The sequence below is a fragment of the Cervus elaphus genome, chromosome 7, assembly GCF_910594005.1.
Source record: "Cervus elaphus chromosome 7, mCerEla1.1, whole genome shotgun sequence".
In the NCBI taxonomy this organism is placed as follows: Eukaryota; Metazoa; Chordata; class Mammalia; order Artiodactyla; family Cervidae; genus Cervus; species Cervus elaphus.
In genome coordinates, this window is record NC_057821.1 from 44,623,376 (window position 1) to 44,637,735 (window position 14,360).

General features: G+C 51.1%; 1 protein-coding gene across 6 annotated transcripts in view; it reads right to left on the reverse strand.

The window, feature by feature from the left end:
• The window catches only part of HIVEP1 (HIVEP zinc finger 1), a 129,829-nt gene extending 115,928 nt beyond the window's left edge, over positions 1-13,901 (reverse strand). For 2 of the 6 annotated variants that reach the window (XM_043908544.1, XM_043908539.1), the window contains exons 1-2: positions 10,566-10,934; positions 6,833-6,975 (exon numbers count right to left, since the gene is read on the reverse strand). In XM_043908544.1, coding sequence (XP_043764479.1) covers positions 6,833-6,872 — 40 coding nt within the window. In that variant the 5' untranslated portion in view covers positions 6,873-6,975; positions 10,566-10,934. Of the gene's footprint in view, positions 1-6,832; positions 6,976-9,769; positions 9,947-10,007; positions 10,163-10,565; positions 10,935-13,756 lie in introns of those variants that run through there. The other 4 variants (XM_043908541.1, XM_043908540.1, XM_043908542.1 and 1 more) reach the window with 4 other exon arrangements.
• Between the last annotated feature and the right edge of the window lie 459 nt (positions 13,902-14,360).

Here is a 14,360-nt window from a genome sequence, read left to right on the forward strand (position 1 = left end):
AGAGATGGGACCACATCCACCAGATGTATTTGGTAGATGAATCTGTAGTGAAATGCCAGAGTATGTCACTGCTCCCCCACGTGATGGCGACGTCATTTTTAACAACAGTGCAATGATGATAAAACAGAAGACCTCACAATCAGTGGCCTGAAAACTACATGCAGACAAAACAACCAGTTTTACTTCACTCAGCACTCTCAAAATGCGAGCTAAGGTTTGAATGAGTTCAGCGGCAGCACATCGGCTAAGAATTTTCCTTCCCGAATGACTGTCTGCGCTGACCTCTCTCTTCCAGATCCCAAGCCCTGAGCAGTCCGGACAAGGAGGAGGCATACCAGTGATCAACGCTGAGCACCAAACAGCTTCCTCTGCTGTTACCAAAATGCAGGCAGACGCTTCACACGGGGATTCCTTGGTGTTCTGTGCGTAACTCAAGAGTCTGACACAAACCAGTTTTTATCTGAAAGTGGCACACAGGTCTCTGGACTGAGTGTCTATCCAGCGTCAGGCATTGTCCCAAATGCTTATACATCATCGAATCTTCACACGCATTATCTCTGTTTTACATTCAGAGGAAACCAACACTCCCAGCTTGCCCAAGACCACCCGGCTAGTCCGTGATAGCATAAAGCCAAATTCTTCACCCCATATGAACTGAAAGTACTAAGGGGATGAACTCTAGAAATCATATGGCAAAATGTCACATGAAACAGAAGTTAGCAATAACTACCTGGTTCATCTGCTTGGAGTGCTTCAAAATTTATATTAGAACAGGTTTCTTAATCAGAGGCTACCAAATATAAGAAGTATTTGCTACTTAAGGTTCAAAAACATAAACTCCATGAGTACAAATCATCGTGAGCCCTGTAGTTTGCTAAAAAGCTAACATGAATGTGATTTTGTTGAGCACAGAAGACTCAAACAGTCTCTTCTGACATACGATTCACCCAGCTAAGACGGCAGGTCTACAGAATTACTAGTAATAAGTCTTTACCGAGTTTGGTACGATATTGCTTCTGCGGTTTATGTTTTGATTTTGTGGCCACAAGGCATGCGCGATCTTAGTTCCCTGACCAGGGATCAAACCCACATCCCCTGCGTTGCAAGGCCAAGTCTTAATCACTGGACTGCCAGTGAAGTCCCTATAGAATTAGGATGGGATAACAAAGTACAACAAGGCACGTGTAGACACAAGCAATGGAAACCCACTGTTTCCTGGGGATGGGGGTGCGGGGGGAGAGGAGGAAAGGGGCGGAAACTTGAAGAAGGGACCTCTTCAGCGGACACACCTCCCTCACAGAGTAAGGAAACAGTGGAACAGAAGGGGAAGGGCACTGTCCAGAGAGATGGGCAACATGGAGATGCTGGGAAATGCTTGGTTTGCGCACTGAGCCCTGGAGATGGCGAACAGCTGTCCATCAGACACACAGGAGAACCAGGCCAGGGTGAGGCGAGCGTGTCCCAGCTAAGCGTGCGGCTTTGGCCCTCATCTTCCAAGGCGATGGGCGTCCACAGACCCCACGTGTGGGCCTTGGCCACGCTCTGATCACCCTCCTAAGTGTTACTTCTCACCTTATGATACAGCTGGAGCTCGCAGTGGAAAAAAAAGCCCTCGTCTTCTGCAGTGGGTTCAGAACCAAATGCACTCAACCAATAAAAATGAAAAACAGCCCCACCAAATTCTCAAAATATGTTTTGCAAAGGTTAATACTTAGTATTTTCCACACTGATTTCCAATCTTCAAGCCGATGAGCCTTTGAAACCCTGGGCCCAAATACAACTAAAAAAGGTTAACACCTATTTTCTTTTTTTTTTTTCCCCCAAAGCTTTGAAACTTTCACCGTGGTGACTGGCAGAGCACAAAAACAGCTCTTTATCTAAAGAGGACAGATGGAGCCCCTGCAAGTCCCCAGTTCCTCCATCCCACGTTACCCAGGAGTCCCAGTAAAGACCCGGGAAGGCGCTGATCAGTAGGGAAGGGCTGCTCGGGGCGGGGGCACGGGCACGTTCACATTAATCAGGGCCCAACGGGAGCTGGCCTTGGCGTCTCCCACATGGCGGCCAGGAGCCCTTCGCCTGGGACAACATACAGCCTTTCTTCCAACACCAAGCCCACCTCTCATGCCCTTCAGAAATTCCTATTCAACCTCACAGAGGAAATGCCACCGTTAAGGCTCTATCCTCCCCTCTCCCCGACACACACACACACACACACACACACACACACACACAGGGCAGCACACACACACACACACACACACACACAGGGCAGCGCACACACACACACACAGGGCAGCGCGCACACACACACACACACACACACAGGGCAGCACACACACACACACACACACACACACACACACGGCAGGCGTCGAGGACAAAGGTCTAGCCTGGTTTACAGGGCAGCGCGCACGCGCGCGCACACACACACACACACACACACAGGGCAGCACACACACACACACAGGGCAGCACACACACACACACACACACACACAGGGTAGCACACACACACACACACACACACACACACACAGGGCAGCACACACACACACACACACACAGGGTAGCACACACACACACACACACACACACACACACAGGGCAGCACACACACACACACACACACACACACACACACACAGGGCAGCACACACACACACACACACACACACACACACACACACACACACACACACACGGCAGGCGTCGAGGACAAAGGTCTAGCCTGGTTTACATGGCCCGAGGAGAAGAGACCAGAACTCAGCCAACCCCACTCTCACACGCCACAGGCCGCCGTCAGATAGAGAACTCTGACTTAGGTATGCCCCAAATTCACGTCCCACCCTTAATATACCAGACCTCCTCCTGCTCTTACACTGAAGAACCTCCAGCATCAGAGAGATGCAACGCCATCTCCTTAGGGGAGCACAGCCCGTGCCCGACTTGCGTGTGCACCAAGTCGCTCAGTCATGTCCGACTCTGGGCGACCCCATGGACTGCAGCCCGCCAGGCTCCTCTGTCCTTGGGATTCTCCAAGAACACTGGAGTGGGCTGCCATGCCCTCCTCCAGGGGATCTTCCCCACCCAGGGATCGAACCCTTGTCTGTTGTGTCTCCTGCATTGGCAGGAGGGTTCTTTACTACTAGCACCACCAGGGAAGCCTGTGCCTAATTTAAATCCAGCCAAATCGTTTACACTTCTCCGTGACAGAGCCCTGTACGTATTTCTATACACATGTATGACACCTCAGTACACAAACACACTCCTCCACACACACACATACGTGCTTGTTCCAAGGAAACTTCATATTCTAGAAAGTTGCATACATTTATCCTGTGACTCTGCACGTCCGTGTGACTATACCAACCCCAGCTGAAGGAGCAATGATAAACCAAAGAAAAATTATATTTGAAAAGTGCCATGGAAGCATAATTAACATATGATTTCAGATTTAAGTATAAAGTTTTAATTACTGACTTAATGACCAAGTACAAGAAAAGTACTTCCCAGGCTATTTTCTGAGGAAGCCTCAAAAGAGGCGACATGTTTCACGGAAACCCCTGAGAGGACAGCACCCGGAGGGTGAGTGATGAGCTGGTCTCTCCCCATGACAGAGCTAACTTCATGAGACAGGGCTGCCAGAAGCTAAAGCAGTGGGTACAGGTAAAGTAACGCAAGCGTGGTACTTCAGATGTACCCCACAGCTGAGATACAAAACACAGTCATCCCTCAGTATTTGCAGGGTACCGGGTCTGGGCCCCTAGAAATACCACCCTCTGAGGATGCCCAAGTCTTGTAAATAAAAGGGCCTAGGAAAGTCCCTCCGTACCCAGAGATTCCACATCTGAGAATTCACCCAACCCACAGCTAAGAAATATCCACACACACACACACACACACACACGGACCCATGCAGTTCAAAACCTTGTTGTTCAAGGGTCAGCAAGAAATGCTGAAAAATTTATTTCCATAGTTATCGTTCACTTGCTCACTTTAACCCCCAAACTGTGCCCGGGGACAGAGTCCTCACACATGTTTTTAGAAGGGAAGCGGAGACTATAAAGGTGATCCTGTCTTTGTGCTTTGCTTACTTGGGCTTCCCCAGTAGGAGCAGCTTGGCCCCCTCCTCCTCAGGTGAAGGAGCAGGCTGGCTCAAGCATCACGCCGTCCACGGAGCCCCCCTCCCCTGGGCCTGGCCAACCTGCCAGTTCAGCCACATGGCTTTAGCAAAGTCACTTTCATCATCTGTGCTAATCCACTCTGATCTTTTTTTCAGGGGGTGAGAGATCGTAACTGCCTGAGTCAAGCAACGTGTTAGACTCTCACCGATGGGCCCAGACACAATTTATCACAGGTTCTCGTTGAGAACTTTAAAAACATCTTAATTCCAGAAAACAAGCACGTTTTCCTATTAAAACTCTTCATTTTCCATCCTGTATGAATTCAGACCCATTTCATGGATCTTCACAATCTGACTCCCCCAGGTCTCCTACTGCGGCCTACTGCTCTCTCTGGTGCTCATGGACTCACGGACGTAACTTAGACGAGCCTGGATCCCAAGCAGCTTCACCGGCTCTCATCCCAGGATGAAATGCACTCCCGCTGTCCTGACAGCTTCCTGGGTCACCTCTCAGCCTTAAGAACTCAGCTCAGAGGTTACCCTTCCTTCCCACCCTGCCCCTCTGCAAACCAACCCCCCAAGACTGGGGTGTAACAGGACGCCCGCGCTCTGAGGGAATCTCCGAAAGGCTGCTCTCTCCCCCGCGTCCTCTCGCAAGCCCTGACCCTGATGATCAGTTCATCCCCGCGGCCTGGGACACAGGAGGACGTTCAGCGAACACCTACTGAGCTGTACGTTCATTTGATACAGAAAGGAAAAGACTATGGCCTAAAAATCTGCATTTCTCGGAACAGCCAAGTTATCTAGAAGATAATAAAGGATGTATTTTATGGCATGAATGGAGATACAGACGTAGAGAGCGGACTCGTGGACACAGCAGGGGCAGGAGAGGGTGGGATGAACTGAGAGAGTGACTCTGACATATATACCTGACATGTGTATACTGACATAGACACACACATACTGACATGGATACGCTGCCGTATACACAACAGCTAGTGAGAAGCTGCTGGAAACACAGGGAGCTCCGCCTGGTGCTCTGTGAGACTGAGAGGGCTGGGACGGAGGGCGGGGTGGGAGGGAGGATTCCTCAAGAGGGAGGCATCTAAGCCTACCTGTGACTGATGCAATGATGTTGTAGGGCAGAAACTAACACAACATTGTAAAGCAACTAGCCTCCAATTTTTAAAAGCAAAGATACATTTTAAATATGAAAAACAAGCATTTAGTGCTTATGACCTAATGAATGATACTTTCAGATCAATCATGCATTCATTCTTGCAACAAATACATGGCCTCCTTTTAGCTGCGAGGAGCTGTGCTGGGCTGGGGCCCCTGCCAGCCCCAAGGTTGCCTTCCAGCACATGGATCAATAGGAACAGGGCACCCTCTCTGGACAGATGAGTTATAAAAGCTGGGCGAAGGACTCCAAACGCCCGTCCCAACTGGCTGTGAGCATGGAGGATCTCCCTATAGAAGTAAATGAGACCAAGTCCTAACTTCGGGGGTGCTCAGATTCTAGTGCCAGAGACAGACAAATACACAATCAGTCTGCAACATTTTCTATGTGACCCTAACATCCGACTCTGAAATACAACACTCAGAGCACTCCCTCTAAATCCTCACCTCAGTGAACACTGGTGCTAGAATCATCGATTTGAACTCTGGCCAAGGCGTTCACCTGAGCCAGCAGAGACCTCTAGCCCACTTAGGCAGGAAACAGGTACCGTTTGCAGACTCAAGGAGGCACCATGATTGGCCACATTTCCAACTACCACCTTACGGTAGTATAGTGGTAATTCGGTACCGGCCGAATTATTTCACCAAGAAACATTCTTGATTAATTTGTCTGATTTAAGTCCGTTCTTACCTTGCATGTGCTTGAGAATATTTTTTTCTGTAATAGTAAATATTTCATAAGATACTTTACTCAGGTTGGAATTATTTGCTTTAACAGTTCTTTGCTTAACACTGCTATACTTTTATCTCCTAAGTTAAATATAAAAGATAATTACTGCTCCCAGTGGATAAAACACATTAGAACAATACAAATCTTTTAAAACAATAAGCTAAAATAAGCTGGCTTTCTTAACACTAAAGAACCTCTTCACAGTTAAAAGGAAATGTTCATTTTTATATGAAATATATATGTAATAAACACACACACACATATATATGTATGTTTTTTGACCCCTTCCCTATAGAAAATACATTGGTGTACCTATTTTCTGAGTTCTGCACATAATGGTATGCGTTAATGTCAACTACGCCTCTCCACTTCTCAAGCTAATATAACACTGCTACAAAAATAAATCTCAAAACAAGTGTGCGGGAGGGGTGAAAAAAAGTAATTCAAGGTGATCCAGCTGGCAAAGAAGAGCTGACCATTTATTTCAGATTCCTCAACCCAAAAAGGTGCCTGCTGACAGACAGTAAATCTCAGACTCTAATACCCACCCTAATGGTTGGGAAGGCATTGTAATTCTGCCAAATCCAATTAATTCATTCAACAAATATTTATGAAGCATCTCCTGAAACAGGAATTGTGCAGGGCAAGAGGAAGTGGACGAGAGAAAGAGAACAGGGGTCCTGGAGCTGACCCACCACCGGGAAGGGTCACCATCCCCCAAGCTGCCTTTGCTGCCACCAAAGAGATACTTGATTAAAGACTTATTACAAACCCTCCTTCCCACTAATGCAGGGCCCTACCTCTTAGATTTCTGGGATGAATCTGTTTAGTTCGAGGCATCTTCTTTGATTCAGGGGCCCCTTTTTCTTCTTAGAAACTGTAGGAAGAGCAGGTCATGAAAAGGTAGCTCCATAAACCCAAGGTCCATCAATTAATCCATGTGCTAAAAAAGAAAAAAAAAAAGTCATGTCTTACTATTTTTCACAACTTTCGAAGGAAAAAGACACTTCAGAAGTTATGGCATAATACAGACTACTCTAAAACTCAACAAAAGGTAACCGACCTGAAAGCCCCTGCAAAAGATGACTTACTAACTTTAATTAAACACAGTATGTGTCATTTTGTCATTATCTGGGCTTCCCCAGTATGGTGGGGGAGGGGGGGGCGGGAATCACTGTACCTTTAACAAAAAGATACTGAAAACATTCAGTGAACGGTGTTTTAACGCAACATTACCAGGTTACAATAGGGTTTTGCTGTATACAGTACATGCCTACCCATTTATAAATTTCTTAGGGACAAGGACCATGTTTCAATCACTCTGTGTTACTGGGTTAATTTGGTAAATAAGTGTGGTTGCCATTGGGGCTGTTCCCCCACTATTGTGGTTTTCCATTTGAGGCTCCTGTTGAGACTGTTCTTTCTGCCTCCCTGTGTTGAGCCAGAATGTGTGACCAGTTCTGGCCAATAACCTGTGAGTGGAGAGACAGGCGTCATTTTCAGGCTTTGCGTTTAGTTATCAAAGTAAGATCCCCCAGTGGTCTCTTCCTCCTCTGCCATGAGACAGGCACTGTTCTAGACAGCAAGTCTGACAACACGGAGCTGAGCTCCTGCCAATGCAACGTGATCATGGAGCATAAACATAAAAGAGATCTTTGCTGATTTAAGCACTGAGGCCTGGGAGTTATTTGTTACTGCAGCAAAACCATGACCTGACACATCTTAAAAAGTGCAATTTCAAATACAATATGCCAAAACACTAATCCAAAACTAAATCATCTCTTTCCCAGAAAGATTCCCAGGAGATACTCAAGGATCCTTGAGCTAAAATCTTAGTTTTAACTCCCTGCAATACAACTGATAAGCAAAGCCCGTGATGCTGCTGCTGAACGTGAAACTATGTTTAATCGCTAAGCAAAGACACAAGAATGGAACAGAAATGCTTTCAGACTTTTTTAACAACCAATACTGAAGGAAAACAAAAAAAGCAAATACTTATTGAGAATCTACTGTGTGCCTATGTACTTCCTACACATTACCTAATTTAACCCTAATGGTAACTGCTTAGGTAACTATCATTTATCCACTTTATAGATGAGAAAATTAAAAGAGAAAGAGGTAAGGGAACTGAGCCCATAGTCAGTAAGAAACATGGCACCACCTGACTCCGGGACCCTCAGCTCTTACTTCCTGGCTGGAGGTAAGACCTATTCCAGGGGGTTTACTCAAGAGGCTCTATCGCACAAGTCACAACTGTTAATAAATATTTTGGTGTCAAATCAGACTAGGCTCAAAGCTTGCTGTGTGGCCCCGTTTAAGGTACTTAACCTCTCTGAGGATCAGATTCCCCAACTGTAAAACAAGGAAATAGTATCCGCCCTCAATGGGTTGTTGAGGAACCATGTGGATGCTTTGCTTAGGGCTGGCACACAAAAATATCAAATATTAATTCTTCTTAAGAATGCCTGTGTGGGAAAGACTGTATCTAATAACCAGTATAAGGTTTTAGAAATTTATGGTTTCAATACAGCAGAGAATAGAAGGAAAGAAGGCTATAATTAACTTCAGTATTTTATCCTTGATAAGGCTGTATGCAGGCACTGTACAAAAACATTACTTGCAATTTTTGAACTGCATGGGAAAGAATATAAAATATGATGGTCCAATACTGTGGACTTCATCTAGCGCTGTGCTACATGATCTATAAAAGATATGGCTCCTCAACGCCCTGCATTAAAAGCATCCACCATTCAACTGACGAAGCTGCTGATTCAAGAGAGAATTGAGAGACGTCAAGGCCGAATAAATTGTAGGAATGCTCAACTCCCAACTTAAAGCTTTTAAATGGTCACGATATTTAGAAGTTTTTAAAGCGTGAACTCCGACTGTAATTCAATCACGTGACACTAAAAGATGAGGAGCCTGCACAGAAAATATTCCAATTTGCACATACAAATTTCCAATCAGTAACAGCTTTCCGCTACCTTTGCTCACTGCCTCCCCACTGTCCCCAGCTATCCACCCCAGTGTAAATCCTTGGGGTGGGGGGAAGAGGGGGAGGAGGACTGAGTATTTCCAAAGACAGCAGCATTGTAGCGACGAAGATGAGTGATGAACCCGTTCCCTTACAGCAAGAGAGATAAATACTACATGGAGCAAAAACATGAGACGATCAAAAAGCGTAAAGACAGTTGCAAGGAGAAAAAACATGAATGAATGTGGAGGGCGGAGCCTGGGAAAACCCCTCTGCAACGCTGCACTGAACAAAGCGCTTCGCATGCCAGGAGCGGGGGGGAGGGATGGAAGTGCCAGCTCAGGAAGGAGCCCAGAGTGAATGCGGAGAGCGGCAGGAGGAGGAACAGGACGCGAGGAGGCGAGCGCGGCAGCCCGGAGACTCCTCCTCGCCGCCGCCGCCGCCCCCTCCCCTCCCGTCCCCTCCCCTATCCAGCAGCAACTCCTCCGCCAGCCCGACCCTCGGGCGATCGGGAGCCGACCCACGCCCCCAACCCACCCCACAGTGCTGCGGGCGCGTACTCCCAACCCGGAAAGAAAACTACCCAGGTGGCTGCGAGTAAACAGGCACTTCGAGCAAAGAACGAAAGGGGGAAAAAAAAAAAAAGCAAGCCACAAAGCCGGGAGGTTGGGAAGCCGAGGCCTGGTCTCCCTCACCCCCCCACCCCCACCGCCAGCCTCTTGCAAAATGCGCCCGCGGCTGGGGAGGCTGGGTCTCTCAGTACCTGCTCTGCTCGCAGGACCGCAGCTCGGGCCGCGAGGGCGCCCAGAAGTGGCAAGTGTCTCCCTCACGCGCAGCCATCCCCTCTGCAAGGTCGGCGGTTGCACACACACACACACACACACACACACTCGCGCGCCCGCGGAGAGGGACGTGGTCCTGCCCCCACCCCCGTCCCCACGCCGCCGCCCCCCCGCCTCCCAGCGGCAGCGCCCCCCGCCCGCGGAGCCCGCGCGCCGAACCTGCTGCCAGGACGCCCGGCGGGGCCGCCGCCGCTGCAGCCGGCCCCGGAGCTGCGCTGCTGATGGCGGCGGCCGCAGCTCGGAATCTCCGCGACCCCCGCGCGGCGGCGGCGGCGGCGGCGGCTGGGCGCCCTCCTTCACTTGACAACCCCAAACACAAACAGAACCTCCTCCCGCGGCGGCTCCCGGGGCCCCCCCAGCCCCCGGCTCCGGCCCCCTCCCCGCCGCCGCCGCCGCCCCAGCCGCAGCCGCAGCAGCAGCCGCTGCCGCCACTAAAGGCCGGCGACTGGCACTCTCACCGCCCAGCTCTGAAATATTAAACAGGGGAGCCGGCCGGGGGGCAGCGGGGGGTGCGCGGGGCGCGCGGGCGGGGGCCGCAGGCGCCGGGCGGGAGAGGCGGCCGCGCTCGCCGGCGCCCGGGGCCGCGGCATGACCGCCGCTGGGGAGCGGGTGTCCGGGGGGCGGGGGGGGGGGCGCACCGCGGCGAGGCGGGGCGGGCGGGTGGGCGCCCCCGGGGCCGGGAAGGGGGTCGAGGAGGGCGGGCGCGGGCTTTTTTACCTCTCCCCGGGGGCAGAGTAGGGCACGTTTAGCGTCTTTAGGGGCGACGCGAGGAGCGCGGGCCGGGGCGGCGCGGGGGAGGGAGGGCGAAGGTCGGAGGCTTTCCCGCGGCTGGGCGGGGCGGCAGGGGATCCCCGGGGGCGGGAGGCGGGGAGACCGCGGGCTGCGACGCGCGGGCGGGGCTGGGGGGGGCGTCCCCCGGCGGGGTCACCCTCGGGCGCGGCGGCCCGGCCGGACTGGCTCGGCTGCTGGGCCCGGCCTTGGCTTAGGGGCGGGCTGGGCGCCCCGGATCGGGGCCCGATCGGAGTCCCGGGTCTCCCCGGCCGGGCGAGCCCGGGGCCGCGGCTCCGCCCCGCCCGGCCGCGGCAGGGACTGGAGGCGGGGGGCCCGGGGCGGAGTTAGGGACGCGAGGGGCGGGAGCCCGGGGTCGCGCCGGCTCGGGGACTGGCGCCCGGCTGGGGCGCAGGGGCGGGCCCGCCAGTCACGCGGCCCCGGGCAGGCCCGGCCGGGCCGCGCGGCGGGGGGGGCGGTTGGGCCGGGGAGAGGGGCGGGGACGGGCGGAGCGGCGGCGGCTCGGTACCGGCTCTTTACTTTCCTAAAGCAGGATGTGGGCCGGCCCGCTGACGTCATGGGGTCCCCCAGCCCCGCCCCCCCGCCCCGGCCAGGAGGGGGAGGGGTAGGGGAGAGGGCGGGCCCGGGGGCGGGGGGGGACCCCAAGGGGGTTTCCTCAGCAACGCGTGGAGGGAAGGAGAAAGTCATTGTGAAACTTGAAACTCATTAACTTTGAAAAACAACTTTATAAAAAAAAAAAAAAACGGGAGGGGGGGCGGGGTGTTGGGTTAAAGGGTGGAAGGGGACACATTATTAACCCTGAACTGAAACTACGCTTTGGTGGCGGATGTTCTATTAAAAGATTGAGGAAAGCCAAGGTTATTCCAGAGGCCACGGCCGTGCCCGCCGGTGGTTCCCAGAGCCTGAGCTGCGAGCGCAGTTTAACCCTTAGGGCTCCGCTTTGACAGTTTAGAGGCCGAGAGGAGAAGGCTCTTTGGGGTCTGGAGAGGGGGTTTCGGGGCTGAGCAGGCGATCTGGCCCCAGAGTCGCGAGAAAGAGAGAAAGAAGAGGGAGTAATTACCATAAACCAGAGTTTGACCTCGGGTGCTAGAAAGCAATAGAGGAGTGGGGAAAAAAAGCAATAGAGGAAGCAAGGATTTGAACTCTAAGGACTCAGGAGGGGATGGACCAGGGTATCGACGAAGGTTTTCAGGGTTAGACCTAAAGAACATTAGGTCTTTATCGTTTAAAGTCTGGGGCTCAGAAATTCCACATATATCCCTAAAGAAGCAGGCATAAATGACTGGTTAACGGAGCCACGCTCAACTTGGGAGGGATAAGGTAAAACAAACAAAAAAAAATTGTTGCAGAAAAAATTCTCATATAAAAACCAAAGTGCTTTCCCCTTTTAAGGAATAAAAATGCTGAACGACCGTACACCCACTCTGCTGGCCATCTGTGCAAACTTGAATTGTTCCCTGGGGCTTCCATAAAGATATCTAGGTTTTCCTTGCTAGGGTTGACCCCTAAAATTCCCGGGAGGAAATCCTACCTCTAGCTCAGCTGAGCTTAGAAAAGCTTAATGCACCAGAATGTGAATAACTAAAAATGGAATACTCAATAATAGCCAGCTTGTAACCAAAAATAATGTCATGTAAAGGGAAGAATACGCCCATTAAAAACTAGATATGGTCACAAAAGCAAAGATCAGCCAACAGCTACCTCAATTTGAAATAATGTTTAGCACACTACACCTCCAACCTTGCAATGAAATAATACAATCTTTTTCATTTTCGATGTGATAAAATCATCTCTGTCATGAAATTTAATTGGCATCTAATGGACTGCAATCACAAAACGTATGTAGATATAACTTTGAAACTTGAATGAAAAAAAACAAACATCCACTTAAATGTGAAAGTATAAATCTGTCAGAGGATAAAAATTAAGGTAGCTTGATGATTATCGACTCTACTTTGTGTCACTGGCTAAGTCAAAATTACATTTTTAACCCAATGGCCCTTACCATAACAATTACATAGTGTGAACATAAGGTTTATATGGGATTTGGCATTGCAGTGAACTCTCTTTTAACTAAATTTGCGATTTGGAGTTGTAATAGATTAATTTTGTCATTTCAGTTTGTTAAGTTTTTTCTGCAATGGACTATTCACAATTTGCCTTTCTTGAGATCAAATCAATAGTAATCTTTTTTCTGAAACAGACACATTTCCCCATTTTCTATTTCCGAATTTTCTAGGTGCAGTTTCTTTTCCTAATTCTGCCTACAATTCTAACTTCCTAGTCATCAGACTGCAGGGGACTCCAACTAAACTATAAGGTAGCTAGAGTCGCCTTTAATCATTTGTGGCAAATTAAATACAGTCTCTCAAATTATATCTTGTAAACGGAATGTGGGGAGGAAACTTTTTTTTTCCCTTGAACTAGAAGATGAAATGGGAATGGTAAAAAGCAGTTTGAACTGTCAAAAATTCTGGAACATTGGGGAAGGACACCGTACTCAAAAATAAAAGGGGGGGCTCCTAGGGTCCCGATTCTCTCTGCCTGCACCCCCGCACCCCCGGGCGGCGCGAGCGCTTAGGGAGCCCCCTCGGGGACTGGGGTTCAAGTGAGGGCAGTGGCCCTGGCAGGCTCTGAACACGGTTTCCCTGCACAGAATTTGGGGAGAACACCAGTTTCCCCCCGCCCCGGCCCCCGGGGCTCCGTCGGGGGACCCCAAGGTCACGCCGAGACCCCCGCCTCGGCCCGCGCGCCCCCTGCCTCGGATTCCCACGCGGCCGCGCTGCCCGGCCCGGCTCGGGCGCCCCCCTGGCGCGGCCCCGCGGCCCCGGCCCTCCGCCCAGCGCGCGGCCCGGCAGCGCCAGCGCCACGCGGAGATCCCGGGGGTTCCTCCCCGCCAGCCGCCGGGTCACGCCGCCGCCCGGCCCTCCCCTTCACCCTCCGCCCTCGGCGCGCGCCGGGCTCTTCCCGTCCACCGGCCGAATCCCCTCCTCCTCCTCCTCGGGGCGACCCGGCGACGAGACCTGCCCCGCGCGCTCTGCCAACCGTGCCCACCTCCCGCCCCCCCGGGGCCCGGGCTCTCCTTCCCCAGCCGGACAAAGGACCGAGAGAAAACTTACCCGGACTGCCACGCAAAAAAAACAAAACAACCAAACAAAACTCTGATCCACAGCTTCCTGGGTTTAACTTTTAATTTTTAAAAACAACAAAAGCAGAAACCAAAAGCCTCCTAGGTTGGAAGTGGGCGTGAGAGGAAATGCTAGGGGGAGGCGCTTCGTTCCCTCGTCTGCTTTTGCACCCCCCCTTTTCTGGCCCCTGCCTGGGGCTTTGATGTTATCTGGTGCACCGCCTCCGCTGGGTTCAGACCGTGGGCTCCGCGCCCAGAGTGATACACAGATATTTGGCACTTTTATATGCCGGTTTGAAGGGAGGGAAGCAGGTGGTCACGGTGGAGGATGCCCACTTCTCAGCCCCGGCCCTGAGAAAGGAGCTTCTGTCCGTCCCAAACTTCCCTTTTGTTACCTGGACTGAAATGAACAAACCGCCAATCTAGTTAAACCCAGGGAGCCGGGCCATGTGGCATTTTTTTCTGTTAGACTTCACACCAAAAAAAAAAAAAAAAAATGAGGCCTTCTGAATTAGATTCATTTTCCTTCCACTCAGCACAAACTTACAACAAGGTGGTGGCGTATGTTTTCTCAGGCTTCGTTTGGTTTTCTGATC